The following is a 22051-nucleotide window of genomic DNA, read 5'->3' as shown; positions in this document are numbered from 1 at the left end:
CAGTTCTTTCATTTCATTTGCATGCAGTGTAGTTTTCTTGCACTGCCAATTCACAGAATGCCTTAGTCATATATGGGAAGAACCACACGTAGGGTCTGTGGTTCCTCATATCTCCCACAGTCAGACATTTGCATTCCAAGAATCTTTATTATCTGTGTGGAGAGCCTTTCTATGGAATCAGGAGTTGCTTATTTCATCTCTGACATTCCTTATCTAATGAAGCTATTGCTTGGGTAAGCACAGATAGTTGCCAAAAGTGCAGCTACAGTATTGCCAGCCACCACTATGCAAATTTCAGTAAAAAAAGCAGACATTTCACTTTGAATTGCAGTAAAATGGATAAATTGTTCTAATCTACATACCTTGGTATTAGTCCTACAATTCTTGAGGTAGCAAAGGGCAACCTATTTACAGAACAAAGGTTTTGCCTTCAGCTTGTTTCTCAAAACTCCTGTTGACTGGAAAAGCAAACTTAATAGAACACCATGTAAACTGGGTGTAAACAAAACTTTAACTTAAGTGAGGACTTCTGTTTCTAGACTGCTATGCTTTTGTTTGTTCCATGTTTGTTTTTGCAGCTGTAAAAACCCTATTGCAACAGTGAGTCAGGTTTCAGGTTGTAATAATCCCTGCTGCAAATGTTAAGTTTAGTAAGGTTATTTTTTTTTGAGGAAAAAAAAAAATAAAAGAAAAAGAGAAACAACTCTACAGAGATTACTGCAACTGCTAGTTTCATTGATGGTGGAGGGTAAGGGGACCTGGCAAGGCTCTATACAAAACAGAGTCAGTAATAGATCTATCAGGTAATGCGTTTCAGTTGGAAAAGTGAATTCACTCAAGTTCATAGGAGATTCATAACATGTCCAATAAACATTGCCTGAATACGGCCTTTCCCAAAAAACAAAACTGAATTTGATTTTCACAAAGATTAGGATAAATTCTCTTAGTCTCACTTGAAAATGGGGAACCAGTAGTCTAGATTGAATAACTTGCTCTAAGAGCAATATGTTCACATTCTCTGTGGTATTAAAAGAGTTCACATAGGTGCCCATCAGTTGTACTATAAATGAGAGATGGATTCTATTTGTCTAAACTTTTTCCCTTGGCCACCTGAAAAGCACAACTTTATCACATAAGAGGAGATAAAGAAAAGCTGTTCACATATTATACAAACTGTTTTTATAAAGCACTGAAATGTTCACGTGAAAGGCACTGCATAACTGCGAAGTAAGCTATTTTTATAATGCTAATGTATGCATGAATTGCAAGTACATAATATTAATAACATGAAACAATGAATCACTTTGATTTGAAGCAGCATGTTAGCATTAGACTAAAGGAAACATAACAGCTATGTCTTCATAACAGATTTGTGGCAGAAAAATCTTAGTCTCCTAAAATCTATCCTGAATCTAATCCTAAATCTCCTAGTCTCTGTTTTGACCTGCAGGTACCAGAAAAAAAAGAACCCCAGTATTTTAGGAGTTATTCCATCTGTTAATTACCTCCAATCCTCAGGCATTTTAATTTATTTCCCTTTCCCACAGGAAGTCAGACCTATTCAAGTTCATACTACTCCCAGTCCTAAGCTGTGTACTCATCTATGCTGAGTAGTATCACACCAAGTGGTAGCACACTACTTGAAGGCAATAAGGTTCTTGGAGCCAGGTCAGTAACAAACACTTTGAACATGCAGTAATTCAGTATATCAGATGAGACACTTCTGTACAGGCGTCCGGCCCTTCTGCAACTTTCCCCTTGTAAACACAAGTGAAATTATCTAGTTGAATTATTCATCTTGATTTATTTAATAAAATTGCACCTTTTTTCTACCCAGATAAGCTACTTATTAAGATCCTAATTTCCTGATTGTAGAAAGATATCATATGGACATTGATTCAAGTTTTCAATACTTAATCAAGTCCCTCAGTGTTTCAGCTGTTTGCAATTTTTTCCTATTCCAACTGATCAGTTCCCCTTTTGGAAGTCACTTCAGATAAGGCAACTTACAGAGGCACAGAAATATACATTAAGTACATTTCTTAAAGTAATGCATGTGAAAATTTTTCTTGATGACAAAAGCTAAGAAACACTTAAATCACTTAGGGGACAATATCTTAGTAAAGGTTTATTCTGTACAAAGATAAACTTCTAAATTTTGTTCATTCTGCTATCTATCTCCTCACTACATAACTACATCATTTATAAATATCCCAAAGTGTAAAAACCTCAAATAATCTTTTAATCTTCACTTTTTTTCTAAAGCATGTGCAATGTGAAAACTCATGACAACATAAAATGTCTACTTGACATGATGTTCTTCCCCCACCACACACCTCCAAATGTGAGCAAAATTAACTCCTTAACTTTCCTGCTTGCTTTATATCTTTTTGCTCAGGGAAGGAAATATGGATACTATGAGAAGGACCTGAACTTGGATGATCCTCATGGGTCCCTTCCAAATCAGGATATCCTATAATTCCATTACTTACTTGTTTATTTTCCTATGTTACAGGGAATAGGAGGACAAGGGAATTTCTTTTATTCCTTTCACCACTGCATGTGCTGGAAAGGCAAGTCCATTTACTAGTAAATGAACCACAGTTCCAGCCCACTTAACAGAGTCCTATCAAACTATAACACTTGTTAGAAAAAACACTCTTTCCAGACGGATTCCAGAATAAAATAAAAGAAGCTCATTATTCACTGCTGTTTAACAATTTTTCTTCTATGTTTGTTCTATTATAAGCTTTTAGTCCATAGCCTTTCCTACCTCCCTCAAAGCCCTGCCAGCTCTAATAGCCCAAACTGAAGTTTAACATTTTCAGCTGTGAATGTTTGCAGAGAAGTCCTATTTGTTAAATTTCATTGTCCATATCTTTAAAGGTAGCTTTCACATTGCCAAGAATGCATTTACACAGCATTTCAGACATGACAGCTTTTTATTAGAAAGAATTTTTAAAGCATCAAGTTTCAAAGTTGTACTTGCATTTACTTAATTTATAAAGCAGTGTATTGTGTTTTAAAAATATATGTCCTGTTTAAGTAACACTAATAAACTGCTATAATTGCCCTTAAGAAGGTTAAAACAACCCAAGATGTGGTACCGCCTTTAGGCAAATGAGCAAACATGTCAAAGGGTATTAAGCATGATATTTTAAATGGGATTTGGAATGGCACTTCATACCTGTTGAACGCTGATAAGTATTGATGCCAGAATTACTTACTTCAAACACTTCTCTGTGAAAAGCCTCACTACTCTTTTCTTCTCTTTCAGTACAAGTAAAATAGGCCTAAATCATGTCGGTTCATTCCTGCCTCTGTACTACTTAGCCTCTACGTTTAGTTTTAATTTTCACAGATCACTTTCAATTAGTCCATGCCAAGCAGAATGCTGATGTATTTCCTCACTGTCAGACTTCTTGACTGTTGATGCTTTGCACAATACTGGAAAGGCCCTGAGACAGCATATAAGATTTATACAAATAAATTCTGAAACATGAAGTAAAAGCAGCCTCTTGGAATTCTGCCTCTGGCACTGTTTCAGCCCTACTTTTGTGGAAAATCTGTATTTTAAAACTACTTCAATTAAACTTTGTTTTTAAACCAAAAATGTTTAACATGGACAAAGCTTGTGTAGTGAAAGCACTTTCTGAAGACATGTGGTGCCACATTATTTTAAAGTTCATCCAAGTCTCATCCAATTCCTGTGTAAATACAAGGCAAAAGTCCTTTATGTTTTTTCTACTATGTAGATAGCAGCATAATTTTATTACTTTATTTTTAAGCTTTTCATGTTAGCCATCAAGTATTTTGATAACATTTTTATCTAATCTTCGAGTATTTTTATAAATACTAGTCCATACATTATTTATTTTGGGAGCATTAGCAAGGAACTTTAGATCTGCATTCTTTTACTGAGAGGCAGAAAAAGAAGAATAAAAGAATAAAGAAGTTATGATGAGATGTTTTTAAAGTTTCACTAATGCAATCAGAAAAACTAAACCAGAGACACATGCATGCAAAGAGAAAAATAAAGTACCTGAGCTGGAATTCTCTTCCTAATTCCAATTTAAGAGAGTAATTCTAGTTCAAATAACTTTCCTTTTTTTTTTTTTTTACAATTGCCTCTTGCAGCAGTCGTCTTCATGCACCTAACAGGCTTTAGTCTTCCAAATTTCAGGATGGGAAAAAACACACACAAAACCCAAAACAAAAGCATGAAACTTTTAAACCCCACAATTTACAAGTGTGATACATTCAACAGCAAGAATGTGCTATTTCCACATTAATTAAAAATGACAGCTCCAAAGAAAGAGCCTGGTGATACACAGAGCCTGTATAACAAAAATGAGGAAATACTTACATCATGTAGTCAAAACTATTCTAGAGAGGCAATAAATAAACAAAACATAAGAATAATCCCAGTGTCCAGAATCTACAGATCCTCCTTGGGGCTTCTACAAAACCCAGCAAGTAAAGAGGTTATGTCACCATAGGCCACCTTCCCAACCATATCCACACATTTTTTTTAGATCTTTGAATATTCATTTTGCAACATCAGTGGATTGCTCTGCCTGTTTTCTAGCAATTTGTTTATTTTATAAGACCTATATAAATTATCCTGTTATCACAGTCTGAACTTCGTAAAGGTCATTTCACATAGGAAAGAGCCATGCATTCCAGGTACCTGTTTTAAATACTGTACTCTATGGTGTTAAACAGGCAAGCAAGGGAAAAAACTTCACTTTTCAAACAAAACATTTGGTTATCATTATTGTGGGTTAACTCCCACAACAGAGGGAGGAAAGAGGTTAAGAGGGAATTAAACTCTAAAATAAGCCACTCCCCTTTCCCCTGTCCCTTCTGGTGAGGGAGGGACAAAAGCAAAGCCTATGGGTTGAGATAACAATTTAGTGAAAGATGGTTTTCTTAACATCTAAAGAGAACCCAAAATTTTCAGAATCTTTTATAGAAGTCCTGAAGGAGGAGAAGGCAGTGGAAGGCTGGGGAAAATCCTCCTCCTCTATTCCTCCCATAGGCTAGGTATGATTATTGATGAATACCCAGATGAATATCCAAAGACCAGGCCAGATGAAAACTGAATATACACATCCCTAATGACCCTCATTGCCCTTGACACTACCATGTCAGAAACCAATATCATGCAGTACATCAACAAAGCAATCCTACTAGCTCTCCCTGCTTGGAAAAACATCTTCACCAGCACTGCATATGGGTACATCCACTGGGTTAGATACCATGCCACCATGCACAGACAGAAAGGTGGTAACCAGTCATTCCTAGAGAGTAACAACCTGCACAGCACTAAGCTCTGCCCCCTCTCTGCAATCAGACAATCATATACAAGAGTCTCCAAAACGCTGTTCTTAAGGAGCACCATGGCAAATCTTTCCAAGTGTTTGTAAGGTAAAAGAACTAGTACTTACAAGTTAAGAAAACTGACACACTACTAGAATTCTCAGACAGGCCACTGTTTTTTAAAGCAGGTGGGTTCATGACCTACACAGGCCTTAACTCCACTGCGTGTTTTCCCCAGATGCAGGGTGTGGCCTCTTCTTGCCACAAAATGAATGGAGAATGGGAAAGGAAATATCGGAAAGATGCAGGCTATCTACCTAATACCTGCAGGGCACAACTCCCTACGGGCAGCCACTGCACTGCAATAGCTTTACCATTGGTGCTGGATCATTACCCCTTGATTCCCCAGCAAAGCCCACTAGTCCAGAGCACTGCTCTAAGACAAGCAGAATTAAGGAGCAGTTTCACAAGTCATTGGGGTGACTTTCAACACTACATTCCAAATCTGCTCTGAAAGAAAATCCAAACTCCAGGGATGCCTGGAGATGGCCAGGCCTTACCTGAAAATCAGCAAAAGCAAACAAACAAAAGACACAAGAATAGCATGGTATGGTCCAATAAACAAAGAGTATAAAAGGAAATAAATGAGAAGGAAAGAAGGGCTAAAAGAATAATGAGATCAACTGCAAATAGCTATTATGTTGACTTGTAAATGAAGAAAAAAGTCCAACAAAAGAAGACATTTTTGATAAAGAGAAGTAAAAAATATTATTTTTTTAGAAAAATATTGAGTATGCTGAACTAAAATTTTCATATTGATATGAAAAGAAATGATATCGAAGATATTTTCTCTTCATTTGAGTGTAAATAAAATACTAAATGACAACATATTACTGTTGAGCAGATTTCTTAAAAGAGTGTACTGCCAGATTAAAATAGCAACAATATTTTTCTATTTAATCTCAGCAATAAGAATGCTGTTAACGCTTTCAGATGGTTGTCAATGATCCCTCCATACACAGAAAAATATCCAGATCTGCAAACAGAACATTTTTGACCCAAGGAGCTCCTTAGGTACAAGAATATTCTTCCATCCTTAACAAGCACCCTCTGTTTGCAAAAGGCTAGTAAGAAGACAGATTAGCAGGATTCTGCTCTGAAAAGATTAATAGAGGACTCTGGGAGATTTCTGTATAAAAGTATGTTAATTGGGAAAACCTTTTAATAGAGAAAATTATGGGGAGACTATGAGAAAAATGTTTTTATGTGTGAGCAATTCACATGAATTATAACCCTTAGGAAATAAATGCAAGGTATTTTGGAGACACTTTTTATTTACAAAGGGTTGCATAATAAGAAAACCACTATTTCTTGTTGCACTGTTCTAGATATTAATAAAGAATTATAACAACACTGAAATAGTGGAACAGAAACAATTGCATAAATTGTGGAAGTATTTTAGATCAGTTCTAACTGCAAAATATTACATTTTGGGACTCAGGTAAGAATCACCTCAAAGATCAATATAGGACTTGATTTTTTTTATTGTATAAGTGTAATATATATATAGTTGTTACTTATTTTCAAGTCACAAGAGCCCTCTCCTCCCACACAGAATATATCCTAATCTTTTTTATCTTTTATGAATTATTTCTGCAATCACTGTAGCTAACATAATACTTGTAAACTACTAAACTCTGTTTTTAAGACACATTAAGCATTTCATTGTTCAGAAGAAAATTTTGGTCTGGGTCAAGCAAACAAGAATGGAATTAGCAAATACTTTAAACAAATTCATAATAAAATATCTTCACTAAAATTTCCATCTTGACTAACACAAGTATGTATATAAGCTAATGAGAATATTTTAAAAGCAGGACCTTCATCATCTAATTCTAAAATCTAACTAAAATAGTTAAGATTCTACAAATAAAAAAGTAACACAACAATTTTGAAGATGATTATTAAAGAGTTTCTACAAGAAAGCAAGGAATATACTCATGAAACAGGTTTTGTTTTTACCTAAGGACACCTAGAATGGTCAAGTATGTCCCATTACCACACATACATAAACAACTATTCACATTTGATAAAAATAAGTAATACTAAAGCCTTGCCATTATAGAAGTAGTAGAACATCTCTATCTCCCACCAAGTTTCACTACAACTACAAAATTTACTCATAAGAAACTTCAAGAAATAAACCTAAATTGTATCTCTAAACCACAGATTTTCCTACCTCAAACCAAGTCCAGCAAAGAAACTACATCTGGGATACCTCTTACTAAGACTAAAAACTACCAAATTTCCAAGACTTAAAACTACCAGCTGTTGTGTAGGTAGTTTAATCACTGTTGTCTTGTACACTTGAGTTTTTACACAGGTGTGTAGATTTGTGTTAAGCATGACTTAATCTGATGTTCAATTTTTTTGCGTCTGTGCCTGATGGGTGGACTATGGTGGTGCCACAGTTTATTGTGTGTTTTTAGGCTTCAAAGCCTTTAAAGACTGTAAAACAGATGAAGATTTTGAAGCTGTAGAAGTCAACATAACTTGGTTTTATTATAAATTTAAGTATTGTACTTTGCATTTGTTTCTGTATTTTATAAGAACAGTTCTGGGTTACATGCAAGTAACGTTTCTAGGTGCAGATTTTGGGTATTTGTTAAAGCCAAATCTAGACAAACAGCACTTACGAGAAGAAAAGGAATATAACGACAGCAAATTATTTCCTTAAAGCAAAGAGACCTTGTTCTTGTCATGTAGTTTGTGGAAAGTGCCTTATTTTTAACTTTGATTTGGATTTTTTTGGCATCAATTTGCTGTGGAAAAAGGAAAATAATATATTTTGCATAAAAATTTCAATACCTCTTATGCTACAGAAGCTGGGTGAATATCTGTAAATATTTTAATCACAGCTTACAGCTCAAGGTAGATGTCAGAAAATACTTTAATCACAGCTTACAGCTCCAGGCTTTGAAGCAATTAAATATTCAGGTGGTGAGGCGAATGCTGAAGAGGTCTAAGTCACACCCAGCTGGAATTTGTTTCAGCTAGCTCAAGGCCAATATGAGTATTTTAAACACAGCATTGCTGATACACTTTCAAGGACAGCTACTGACTAATAAATTGGTTTTGAGAGTAACAGACATTTGGTTTCAACTTATATTTTACATGTTTTAGACCTTCTTTAGAAGACAGATATCCTAGAACTTTTCAAATCACTATGTGCCTTCCTAGGTCCTAGGCTGGAATCTGGAATCTCACAGAAACATAAGAATTATCTGACCAGTGACAAAATATTCATTTTAAGAAATATGATTTTCTGCTAGTAGAACTAGTAAGTTAGACATTGAACTTTGAAAAAAAAAATCTGAAATGTAACTGATTTTTTTTTTTTTGGATTTCAACACTAAGATTCTAGTTTTAAGTTCTTCTGTCAAAATATATTTTTTTTCTATTTGTTGTGCAAAGCTATTTGGTCAAGTTTTGTCACTCAAACCATAACACTTACTGTTTTACTTTCAGCTGTGTATGGCTATGAACATCTAAGGAACTTAAAATTTAAGAGGTTTTCCTAATCAAATAACCTTCAAATATACACCACGTCCTTACACTACATTTGATGTTTTCTTCAATTATACTAAGATTCTGCAACATTGGTATCTTTATCCTCATAAGAAAAGTAACAGGATAAAGAAGGATTCTACCTCAACTTTGTATAGGCTGAGGACTTAGAAAGTTTAGCTACAAAAAAGCTATGAAAAGGGAAGAAAGCCAGTTATAAAGATTACTTGGGTCCAGGATAAAATATGAGGCATAGAAAAGCAGTAACATGCTAAAAGATCAGAAAAGCCTGTGTAGATTCTTTTGGAGGCCTTTTGCTCTGGTGTCAGTTGGATGATTTAAATGTTGCCAGTAATTGATGCTGCTTAAATACCAACTGTATTCATTATTACACTGGACAACTTTTTGAGTGCCTGGTGAAATAAGAACTTAGTGAGTCACCATTTTTACTTCCTTATGACTTTAGGAAATGTGGCTTCCAGTTTTCTTCCCAGCTGAGGAAAAAAAAAAACAAACAAAAAAACTTTCAAAAAATCCTAACTGCTTTCTTCTTTAGTCACACTTATCACACAGAGTTCACTTTTTGAGTGCCTGGTGAAATAAGAACTTAGTGAGTTTCTTGTCACCATTGTTACTTCCTTATGACTTTAGGAAATGGGGCTTCCAGTTTTCTTCCCAGCTGAGGCAAAAAAAACAAACAAAAAAACTCTCAAAAAATCCTAACTGCTTTCTTCTTTAATCACACTTATCACACAGAGTTCCAAAACAGCCTTTACAGTGGTTATGTTATTGAAACTGGGTTTTCTGGGAAGAACCAGAAGAGGTGCAGCTTGGTTTCTACAGATTCTATTGCTATATGAAGATGTACAGACTATGGCTGCCCTGGCTCATGCCCTTGTCTGCAGCTCCTGTTGAGCAGGTTTTCCATGTGCCAAATGGCTTGCTCTTACACTTCTCACACCGGGTAACAGTTCAGCTTCTTCCATAGCTCTTCTTTTGGCAATGCAATACAATGCTTTCCTAATATCCATTTCTACTTTCTACCTATTCAGAAACCTTCACAAAAAGCTTAATATCTTTTACACATTTATTTTTCTGGCCAGTTTCTTCAGAAAACTGTAAATATTTTTAATTCATATGACTATGATCTGAAGATTGTTTTTCACATATATAACAAACCAGAAACCCAGTCTAATGAAACAATTGTCTAAGTAAAGTGCTTTAGAAAAGTGGATTATTTTCATTACCAAAATACAAGAGAATGGTCAACTATTTTTGTATCATTGATGTTTTGCTTTCTTTTAAAACCATATAAAACTCCCATTTACAGAAAATACTTCTGAAAGTAGCACAGACATTCTTCACTTGCTCTGCAATATGTGGGCGGTTTTAAATAGGCTTGTCTTTTTCCACTGCATCAAATTAACTATTTACTGGATATATACAGGATACACCATAAAACTCCTTTTCATATCCAGAAAGAAGAGCAATGATGTGCCTAGATGATACTATGAAACTGTTTAGAAGTTCCTAGTAATGCTGTTATAGATTAAAATCCTTTACATATTTTTCTGCACACTCTCCCATCTGGAAAGAACCCCCTCCTTTCCCCAAGATTCAGACTTTAGAGTCTCACCCGAACATCACTCAAGTGTTTGGTGCCTCTTAGCCCCTGAGCCAGCCTTGGCTCCGCTGCAGCGCTCACTTGAGGGCTCTGTGCCGCCCGTGCTGTGTGTGAGTGACCTCTTCAGCCAAGTCGGTGTCACTACAGAAAGGACACGCAAAAGAAGTGCACCGACTTCTGAAATGAGTAGTTTTTGAGGTGTAGGTGCCGTATTTTTCCTCTCTTGAAGATCCATAATGAAATAGAAACGAAGGGGGAAATTTTCTTTTCAATGGAAACATTGAAAAAGTAATTTTTATTAGTAACTTCTTTCAATTGCCAGATGGAGAATTATTAATAATTATTAAACAAAACCAATTTGAGAATGGACCATGAAAGTGTATTAATTTGACTGTCAGGGAGCTTTGCAAGAGCCCAAAAGGTTAGCATGAATCATTTTTGCCACAATGCAGCGATGGCTGCATCTACAGACTGCTAACATAGCACAATTATGTGTGTCAAAAGGGATACAAGACAGAAGTTACAAACTAATTTATACTGATGTGATTACTTAAAAGTTTGCTTGATTTTACAATAACCAACTATTATGTCAGCAATGTTTCTCATTACTCATTTCCTCAGTCATTAAGAGCCTACTTATTTTATGATTCTCTCTGCGTTAAAATTCAGAAAAACAGTTTACATGGATCTTGGAGACATTCTAATTAATCAGCAGTAAAAACTGTATCATCTTCTTGAGATATGCTCTTTAGGAGCAAGCTGTCTCTTCTTTTACCCAGATTGAAGAAGTAACAATCACACAGAATGTTGACAGAGCCAATTCTGTTTCTAATTTTGCCATGTGGCTCTTAAATGAAGCAGATTTTCATTTCCTAAGCAAACAGAGTGAAACATTCTAGTGAAATAAGGACATTAGAATGTGTTAATCTTTGTGCTTTTTAAAACTGCATGATTGACTTCTCTTATGTGACTACCTCTAAGAGGGTCACTGTCATACCTGTTCTTAGGATTGTGGATTCCTTCCTCCTTGATTGTGGATTCCTTCCACAATCAGGTGATGCTATCTGGTGACTTAGCACTTACCTGACATCAGGGACTGGGTTGCCAGCAACTCTGCACTCCAGCAATACTTTGTTTCCTTCGGCAACTTCCTGGCTCCGGAGCTTCTGAGTGAATAGAGGTGGTGAAAGCTCATGCTCTTCCATGTTGATGAAGGGACGGCACAGGACCATTTTGCTCTCCATGATGCTCCCCCTTCCAGAATAGTGTTCTCCATTCAGATGAACTCCAGGTAATTTGTCCTCAGGTTCAGTCTCTTGATGTGGCTGGTTCACCAAGGTACTTAAAGCTGGTTGTTTCTTATTAGGTGACAGGTATCCACTGTCTGGAGAAGAAGAATCCCCATCGGGACTACGGCCTCTTGTCTTTGCTGCTTGTCTAAATATAGATGATAACTCCTCTATGAATGTGGCAGCTTTGTCACACAGCTTGTTCCTGAAAGGAGCTTCTCCCTGAAATGTCGATTCAGAGTTTGGGCTTGTCTTAGGCATACATGGACCACCTTTCTCTGAATATTTCAGGCTTCTGACAAAGCTGGGACTAGCAGGTAGAAAAGGTGTGGTGCTTGCTTGTATCTTAGAAACTGTGGCAAAACTATCCTCTGTCTGAGGTGCAGTGGATTGCTCTTTCTGATTCCTTGGGAGAACATGACTTGCAGCAGATGAAGTCCAACTGCTTGCTTGAGGTGTTGGTAAAGTGTCTTGCTCATGGAGGTCGGTGTCCCTGAAAGAAGGGTTTTCTGAAGGGCTAGAAAGAGGGGTGTCGAGATAATGAGTAAAGTCTGGTGCTGTGTTCTCCTCTTCCTCCATGGAATTGGCAATGGCTTCTCGAGCTATGTCAAGGCTCTTACTTATCTCCTCCTGGGTAAGGAAGGCAGAAAGTTCATTTGAAAATTCACCATTCTGTGTGTCTGACAGGGAATCACAGAAAAAGTCATGGTAAGATGAAGCTTCTGACATATTTTCAGGATATCCCGTACTACTGCCGCTTTCTGGAGAGTAAGTCTCCTTCAGCATTAAAGAAAGAGGCAATGCCCGGCCACAGCTTCTGTCTTGCATCCTGGAAGACACAAGAACAATTCCTTAATGAAAAATGTTATATCCTAGTTCCCATAAGCTAGACACAAAGCTGTAAGATAAGCAGAATATAATAGTGTATGACATATAATAAACCTTGTTTTCTATTAGAATGAGCCAGGACTGCAAATTGTCTAGGTGGAAATGAGAACACTTAGAAGTAATTTTTCTCATGAATCTTCCCTCAGAAGTATGAAGATATCCTTTGCCTGTATATTGCCTAGCACAATCTCAATTCTACTGGATCAATATGTATATTGCTGTTATTTCATCATCTGATTACGTTTTTTACATCAATTCTATTAGACTTAATTTTTTCTTTTCCTAGTTTTAGCCTTATGAAGATTTTGGGAATATATTTACTTTTCTCTTTCCCTTAACATTGCCTTCCAGACATTAAACCATCAAATTCTGAGAGAATTGTTCAACTTGAAACCATTATGAGGATACACACAAGGATATTTGGATTAGAAATTCCAAGTTATCCTTTCTGTTTAATGTTAATAATGTGTTTAATATTGTTTTACTTATTGTGCTAATATTTTTAACTTGCTACCAATTTAGTAGCAATTGCAAAATGAAATATCAAGCTACCATATGCTAGAAGTAAAGCACTGAAGAAACAAATTTCACAACCTATATATCATCCTGCTCAATGGAAGTGTATCATGTATATTTTGTACCAGTTTCACAAAGCAGGTAAGCATTTATACTTCTCCAGTTTCTCAACATGACTTCAGAATTAGGATGAGCCTTCTCTTTAAAGTCAGCAAGAAACAAGACATCAGGGAAACCACACTTTCCTCAAGGGAAAGACTGGCCTGAAAATCTCATTGCTGAAAGGTATTTGTCTAACTGGTCACTAGATTGTGGCTGATGAGATCTGAAACATAATTATTGTTTCTGCAGAGCATTTAATTGAGTTGAACATCAGTGGTTTTAATTACCCTGAAAAATCCTCTCATTCTAATGATAATTTCTACAAGAAAAAATTTTACATAAGATTTAAAAAGAAAAAATTTCCTTTAATTCTCTACTGATAGTGGAGAAATGGCTTGACAATCATGAGATGCACTCGGACGTATTTTGCATCAGCTTGTGCAGACTCCAATTACCTGTAGTCACTAAACCAGGGCTTACCCAGCATGTAGTCATTAAATGACTGATAGATTATTGGAATTCTTGGCTTAGCATATGTATCTCTTGATATGCCTGTTTGTCTTGCCAACAGATTACAACTCAACGCATAAAAGAGAAGTCTAAGAAACCCAAAGCATTTAAGGTTTGATAAATGTTTTTATAGAATTCAGTGATAAGTTTATTATGTGCTGGGATTATGTTTTCCTTTCCTGTTATCTGCGTTTACAGGGCAACAAATTTAGCAACCATGCCAATCTCTTGTCAACAAAATCTAAAAAAGCATATACAGTATAACTGACTACCACATAGCAGCTTTAAAGAAAGAATCTGAGAAGCCCAGCAAACAGTTGGTCTAGAGGCTCAGCTGTTCAGGCATAAACGGGATGAATGCCAGAGAAACAAGGGTTAAAACTGTAGAGTTTCTGCCTCCTTAAATCTTAGTTATTTTTTAAAACTTTGTATTTAAGTGAACAAAGGTGCTATTTAGACAACACATAAATATCTGTGCTTCAAATTATATCTTTATTTAAATCTGACACACACTGGTTCCTAGCTTGTTCACATCTCAAAGTGACACATTACATACTCAGATAAACTTCCCTGACTTCCAACACCAAGCTGCTCTAATGTTTCAATGAGCTCTTTCATGGGTAGAAGGACAATTTTGCTTATTGTTAGCCACCCAACATGATTATTAAAATCAGTTGATTATGAATGAACATATTTCTTCCCAATACTCAGCTTTGTTGTTAGAAAAATATAATGGCTACATATATTGTAATTTTCAAAGCCTGATGTCTAAATTGAAGTGAATCAGTCTATACCTGGATATTTAGATAAAGTTGATGGATTTATATGTGCTGGTTAATTGGCAATTTCTAATGCTGATAAGCCTTCTTGGTGAGAAGGTTCCTGAAAATGGATTCATGCGTCTAGCTTTAGGGAACTGAATGGAAGCTTCCAGGAGAAAGACTTTTTTCAGCCATACTGTAATATGTAAACTCACTATTCTTTTAGAGCAACTTGTAATCACAGTGAACTGGAGGTGAAGTATCACTAACCCTATCAAGTAGCTTATAAGATCATAATTAGAAATTTTGAACACTATTTCTAGCTTCTCCAAGTTAGACTACAATATATTTATAACAGTTTTCATCATCAGTACTCATTAGGTAACCTGCAAAGCCATATACTGTATCATTTAAAGACACAAGCATAAATTACAATGTTGCATGCAGATCAACATTATTACATTCAGACTACTTATGAGCTCCTATTTGTATATATTTAAAAATTACACCCAAGTAAAACCACATTTTTTATCATGCAGTTTAAATGTTTATTCAAAACCCAATACAGATGCTCTAAAGAATCATATGGTAAATATTAAATTTGAAACATATTGGATTACAATAATTTCAGAAAATTAGAGTAATCAAATTGAGATTTTGTAGAGATATATACTAAAATATGGAAAAAACATAGAAAACTAAAGGACTCATAAAAAAATATATAAACATCCTGAATTTGCAGAAACTGCCAAATAAGAAATTATGATTTAACATGACCCAATTATTACTTAACAGGACCTATATCTTCAAAATAATTGTATGAAGGATGAAATGTATCTAGTAAGATTTTTTAAAACAAAAAAGGCACATAGTTTTTCTCTGAATTTTGAAATCCTGCAAAATTACTCCACAAACACAACAATTACGTTTAGCAGAAAATATAAAACAGATCTTACAATGAGCAGGCCAATATGAAGAGTTCAAGTATAACTAACAGTAGGTAAAGTTGTTTTTCTCCTTTTCTATCTGAATAGGCTTAAAGTTGCTCCAGCCCTTCCCTGAAGCTTGCTTGGTCCTTAGTCGAGAAGATTGTGGCCTGTGCGTTACATCCGTCCTCTGTGACTATGAAATTCGTACCCCACTCATCTATATTTGGTAACTGAACTCATGTTTCAGCAGACTGCCACTATCTGGAATTCCAGCAGCAGCAACGTTCGGCCTGGAAGTGGCACAAAGTTCTGTGTGCTTACTACTCAGAAATTTAGAGAGCTTAGCCATTCCCTTTCTATAACATTTTATGGTCAAAGATTTGAAATTGTTTTAAACAACACTATTTTCATTATAATAAATAAAATAATTGCCTTTTTCTATTAAGCATCGTTTAAAATCAATAGCTTCCTTGTGTACCTTAAAATCTTGTAGAAAAGAAAAAATTAGGATCATTTAGGTTGGAAAAGACCCTTAACATTTTTGGATTTATGAGTAGAAATACAGCAACTTTTTGTAATAATTGATAAATAATCTGTAACCATATACTGCACTGTACAAATAAACTAACCTACTGAATTTTCACATCTCAAGTGAAATAATAAAAGAAGTATCTCCCTCAGAAAAGACACAAAAAATCCCTGGAAAACATGTGTGCTTAAAAATACCCCGCACCTCTGACACATGTATTAACACTGAAACAATCAAAATACATTTTTGGTTTCTGTAGAGTTATGGAGTTATAGAGAATGTGTAGCAGAGTCAATTCTCACTTACTGTCTCTCTTAAGGAAGAACTTTCACCTCATTAAAACTCCTGCAAACGTTTAGTCCCAGAAAAAAAAAAAAACAAAAAAAAACAAAAAAAACCAAACCCAAACCTGTCCAAAAGCACTTTTTCAAGCACATAATTTCTGTTGAAACTCAGTGAAAGGAAGAAGTAAACATGAAGACTGTTGGTTTAATCTAGAGACTTTATCACACAGTTTCCAGAAATAAAAGCAATGTGTGGGCAACGTGGTTTCTGCCAGATTGCAACCTACTGGGTGTCACATGCTCCAGAGTAGATAGAAGAAATTATAGCTCCAAAGAGATGTTACAGACCTCCATCCCTTCTGCCAGCATCCATTATATCTGCTCTCAGATTTGAAATCATTTTGTACACTGGCATTTGCTCTTAGCTCAAGGTCTTCTAGATACTGCTGTGCATTTTTTACTAAAATTTGTTCCTTGGCAACAATGGAAGTGCAGTAGATGTACTCTTGTGACAGAAGAGCACAAGAGACTCAGAGCTCCCTAGAGGATCAGACCATGTTTATGTACCAACAAGTGCCAGTACCACACATCCTATTTCAGTGTTGATAGAGCATCTTGGCATCTTCATACAGGCAATTACTGTCCCCTAGTCACAGCTTGAACAGACTCACTGCTGGACTGGGAATGCTTCACAATGTATACAAATCCCATTTTTGCAGTTTGACGTCTTTACCATGTTGTAGTGAAATTAGCTAAAAGGATTTTATTTCAGGTCATTTTACAGTGATTTCAGCGTGCCAAATAAGAACAGAACCATGCTTCTAAAAATTTCGAGCTGAAGATCGTGCACAAAGAAGAAGCTGGTTATCCAAGAGTTAACCACTGTATGCGTAATTTTTAAGCAGTCACCCCACAAAGTAAAATCAATGTTTTTCAGGCACCCAGCATCTCCACTAAATGCCTAAGACTTCGCCACCTTGGAATGGGAGTCAAAAATAGCCTGCATATAAACAGCAACAAGCTGCCTTGGGCTATCTTCAGCATTTTCTACAGGGAGTGGGTGGATGAAATCCTGGTTCTTGCAATTATGTGTTTAAATTTTCACTTCTGGGAAGAAAATATATCTGCCTGTAGATATCTGCAGAGATATTTTAAAATAAATTTCTCTTTCTGAATACAAATAAAGTATTGTTTTGTGTAAATCAAGTATGCCCAATACTTTTTGTACAGCATGATAGAAATATTTGCCCAGAAAGTGAAAGATTTGTGTTCAATTAATTCCTCTTCAGCTGTTAATGAAATATTCTTCATAACCTGAAAATAGGGCAAGGTTTTATAAAGTTCTATTAAGCCATGAATAAATTTTCCCAACATTCTTTTTCTGTGATTTAGGGAATGCTTATATTTTTGATGTGTACTGAATATTTTGGAATCGATATCTTCCATTTATATTGCAAAAACAATGTGTATTCTCCTTTATAAATGTAGTAAAGGCAGTAAATCACTCTAAACAAATGGCAAACAGACTAAAACTTTGGAACAGTTACACATTTTGCAAGATAAACACGATTTAATATGCAATGATGTAACAATTTAGGATTTGCACACAATATTTTAAAATTAATAATAGCATCAAACAAGATTAGAGATATGCAGCTAATATGCTCACTCCATTCCTGTTGCGGTCTTATGGAAAATTCAGCTGATGAACAGAACTCCACAGAGATAACAGTTTTCATTACCAATAGATTTGATGGAATGCAGCTGCAGTTTCCCTGAAACCTTAATAATAGTTTCTAACTCTAGTCAGCTCAAGTCATTCCAAATCTCATCCCAAAAACCATAAAACTATTCTGGTTGTACAAGCTTACCATTTGATCTGATGAAGATGTTACATAATGTAAAAGATTTTCATCGTTAATTATGTAAAACCAAAATACAGCAATAAGGTCTTTACCCTAATGATTAATGTACTTACCTGAGAAAGCAGAGCACCTCTGTTATGGTCCTTGTTATTTTGTTTCTTACTCTAAATAGCAACAAGATAAAATACAAGTAGATAAGCAATCTCCTTTCCAAGACCTGAAGTCAAACACCAGTATGCAAACTTCAAATAGAAATCTCTAAGAACTGCTTCTACTTTAAGCAGCAGAGAGAGATACAACCTCCTTTACCAGTTGCCACAGAAACCTCCAGTTATTTTGAGTTACTAACAGACATATTTTTCCACCTCTGAAAGAGCAAAAAAATAATCTGGTTGCCTATGCTTAAACAGACTGGGTCAATGTCTTGCTGTAGTTCGATGCTATATATAGCTTTGTTCTTTAGTTTTCCCTCAGTATGCAAAAGACATTTAATTGTGCTTGTATTTACTTAATAATAAATGGATTTTTTAGATATCTAGAGCTAATATATGTTTTCATAGAGTGCGTTGCAAGTTTCTACCTGTCATATATGTATGAAAGTGTCATATGTAGCAAGCAGTGTCAATGGTATTCAAACACAATTTTTCCAAGTTTCTCTGAGAATATTAGGAGTGCAATGGGAAAGCTTATACACCTTCAGCTTTTCCTAGTAGTTATATTAGTAATTGGTCTGGAAGAAATACAGCAATTGTTAAAAATAAACTAATAACAGAACAGTAATAATAACCTTCAGCCTTCTTTTACAGAATATTTCATCAACAAAGAGATTGAGGGGCTGCAAGTAAAAACACATAAATAAACTTTGAAAATAGTACAACTTACTAGAATTACCACAGCTGTGAACAGGAAAGGAAACCATAAAACAGAAAGGAAGGCCAAGTAACTCACAAAGAACTAATACCATTCTGTAAACTGGGAAAGAGATGAACACTTGTCAGTCCAAGATCTATAGTCTACCTAAGGTCTTCATGAGGCAAACTACCTCACATTGAGAAACTTGTCATTCTGCTTCCCTTATCTCAAGACTACTAGAACACTTGGAGTATCATTCTGCCTCAAGACGCCATCCTCTTCATTAGCTGGGCAGGTAATAATGGAACACACGTACAAACAGCTGCTTGACTGGCAAGTGCCCCCAGCATCCCTTAAAATTTCAAAGAAATTTTTTTAGGAGTTTGCACCCCTGTGCCCTGTGATTAATACACTTTTGCATCTGCGGCTGTGAAGCACATTGTGCTCTCACGGATTTATCACAAAGGGGAAACACGTAGGGCAAAGCTGTTTGGTCTCTGCCTACAAACACTGCCCAGGGTAGAGATGTCTCCGTCCGCGTTACCTGAGAGCGGGCGCTGCCCTGGGAAAGGCGGTGCTGATCCTGCCCCTTGCCAGGCCCCGTGTTCATCGGACCCCCTCAGGACCGTGTCTCCGTGTCACGCTGCTTCCTGAGCCGGCCTCGCTGCCTGCCCGGACTCTTCACTCACAGCCCCGCACACGCTCTGGTGCGTGAGGCGCTGAGGGGAAAACGGGGACGGGGTCTGGTTTTGGAGAAGCCAGTGGGCGCCGCTGAATGGCGTCGGTGCTGGAGGTGAAGAGGTGCGGCCACACCGGCGAGAGCGGCTGCTCGGGCGGGGCAGGCAGGGTGAGGCTCTGCGGTGAGGGACAGGGAGCGTGGAGCCTGCCGGTCTGTGCGGCTGTGGAGGCAGTGGGTGCCCACGGGCCGAGCTCGGCCTGCGGGATGTGGTGCTGTGCAGTGCGCCTTGGAGCTGCGGCCACACCGCACCGGCGGAGCTCACCGCCGTGCCTTGGAGCTGCGGCCGCACCGCACCGGCGGAGCTCACCGCCGTGCCTTGGAGCTGCGGCCACACCGCACCGGCGGAGCTCACCGCCGTGCCTTGGAGCTGCGGCCGCACCGCAGCCGCTGGGCCCACAGCCGTGCCATGGCCTGGAAAAAGCCTTTCCAATGCCCTGTTCTAGTAAAATACTTAAGAAGCGTTATCTAGTGGTGTCAAAGAAAAGAAATGAGGTGTCAACAAACTCTGAATTGACGGTCTTCTGTGGTTCACGTAGAAAGGCCCTTCCACATTGTAGCATTTGGGAATGTATACAAGAATTTAAGCAAGCACGTGTTACAGCTGATTTTAGTACAAAAACTTTGATCAATTTCATGTTGAATTAAGAAGCAAGAGGGAAATTAGTGGAAGTTAAAGAAGGCAGCATCAATGCAATCTCATGAGGATAGAGAAAGCAAAGATGGAATTTGTCAATTATATCGCACATGGCAATATAATTGAGATTGTGTAGTCTAGCATGTAAAGATTTCAAATTATATTATAAGTTTAAGAAATCTAAGCTGTATCAGCTGAGTGTAGCCTTACATAATTTTCTAGAAAAGAAGGGAAATAAATTAGAGTTAAAACACTAGTGGAAAATCTGTGTCACAAAAGTAACACTAACTTAAGCTGTTTGAAAGAAGAAAAGCAACCTGTTTATGTTACATAGCTAATTTTTGTCCTGACTCTGCAGAGTTAACCATTAGTCTCTTTCTTAAAATTTTCTTTTAAGAAGTCCATATACAGAACCGTAGCTCTAATTTTGCCCAGTTTTGATTAACTTAAATGCTTTAAGTATTACTCTTCTCTGGGTTAATTTTGTCATGTATAGTGTACACATTAGTCATATTCATTATGGCTTTACCAAGTCTTTTATTTTTAAATTAATTACGTGTGTTATAACTACCTGTGCTGTATCTGAAAAGTTACTCATCCCTCTATGCCCTGTGGAGTATGGAACTGCTTAATTCTAAGTGCTGCAATCCTATTCACATTAGATATTACCTGTGCCTCTGTGAAGATTACATTTCAAACAGAGCTGATTTTTCTTTATATAAGAACTACTTGCACTTATGCATATCATAAAATTCCCATAGCTGGGCAGTGAGAAAAATGCTTTATAGCATCACATGTCATCCTTTAATGTTATATGTGCTAGGATTTAGACTTTCCTCCTTGTGAGGAAAATGATCTCTATTAGATAATTTTTAGCTGCAAGCCTGTAGTGCATATTTTACATGTTTATATTCACAGCCAGTCATGTATTTGGATTCCTTCTTAGCATGTGAAATGTGTTTGATCTGAGCAGGCACAGACAGAGCTGAAGTTCAATACCAGATAAAAGCTTCTTTATTTACACGGGGATTAACTTTGAAAATGGAATGTGCTTCTTTCAACAAAATATGAGATGCTGATCTGTAGGAAAATAAATATTTACTTCTTTCTCCTTTTATCATAATACAGCTTTACTTTGCTTTACCTTTGTAACAGCTATTGCATGCTGTCTTTTGATTATGCCAAATGTATTCCTGTGGCTCGTAGGAAGACTCCACCTGCCACCTAAAAACATGCCTGATGCCAGATAGGGGTAGACAGCTGTGTATTGCTGCCAGAAGTCACAGCACTAACAAAGACAAATGTGCAAGAATGTGACATCCATACGTCTGGGAAGAGGAATGAATGCTGAAGGAGGAACATGGAACAGCTGATTACTTCCACTGTTAGCTTCAGCAGAACTAAATTAAAGAAAAAAAGAAAAAAGTTAAAACGCAGCTGGCTGTTTAGAATGAACTGCTGAGAGATTTGTCAGTCAGTAGCTCCGATTAGGGGAGACACTTAGCTTGGGGATATTTTAGGAAAGAGTTTCCCTGGAGTTGGAGAGACTTCAGGCCTTTTGCTTTTTTCTGATTGGCCAACAGACAGGTGCTGAAAAAGGTGGTGGCAGAAATATTGCAGACGTGGTGAATAACACACAG

At 36.7% G+C, this 22051-nt stretch overlaps 1 protein-coding gene across 7 annotated transcripts in view; it reads right to left on the bottom strand.

The window, feature by feature from the left end:
- The window catches only part of PALLD (palladin, cytoskeletal associated protein), a 190202-nt gene extending 171754 nt beyond the window's left edge, over positions 1-18448 (bottom strand). For 6 of the 7 annotated variants that reach the window (XM_039699944.1, XM_039699941.1, XM_039699943.1 and 3 more), the window contains exons 1-2: positions 15536-15692; positions 11597-12631 (exon numbers count right to left, since the gene is read on the bottom strand). In XM_039699944.1, the coding sequence (XP_039555878.1) occupies positions 11597-12630 (1034 nt within the window). In that variant the 5' untranslated portion in view covers position 12631; positions 15536-15692. Of the gene's footprint in view, positions 1-11596; positions 12632-15535; positions 15693-18299 lie in introns of those variants that run through there. The other variant, XM_039699942.1, reaches the window with a different exon arrangement.
- Positions 18449-22051: the final 3603 nt, after the last annotated feature.

The sequence above is a fragment of the Passer montanus genome, unplaced genomic scaffold, assembly GCF_014805655.1.
Source record: "Passer montanus isolate IOZ18808 unplaced genomic scaffold, ASM1480565v1 scaffold14, whole genome shotgun sequence".
Taxonomy (NCBI): domain Eukaryota; kingdom Metazoa; phylum Chordata; class Aves; order Passeriformes; family Passeridae; genus Passer; species Passer montanus.
The sequence above is the reverse complement of the archived record's forward strand: the minus strand, read 5'-3'. Positions and strand labels throughout refer to the sequence as shown.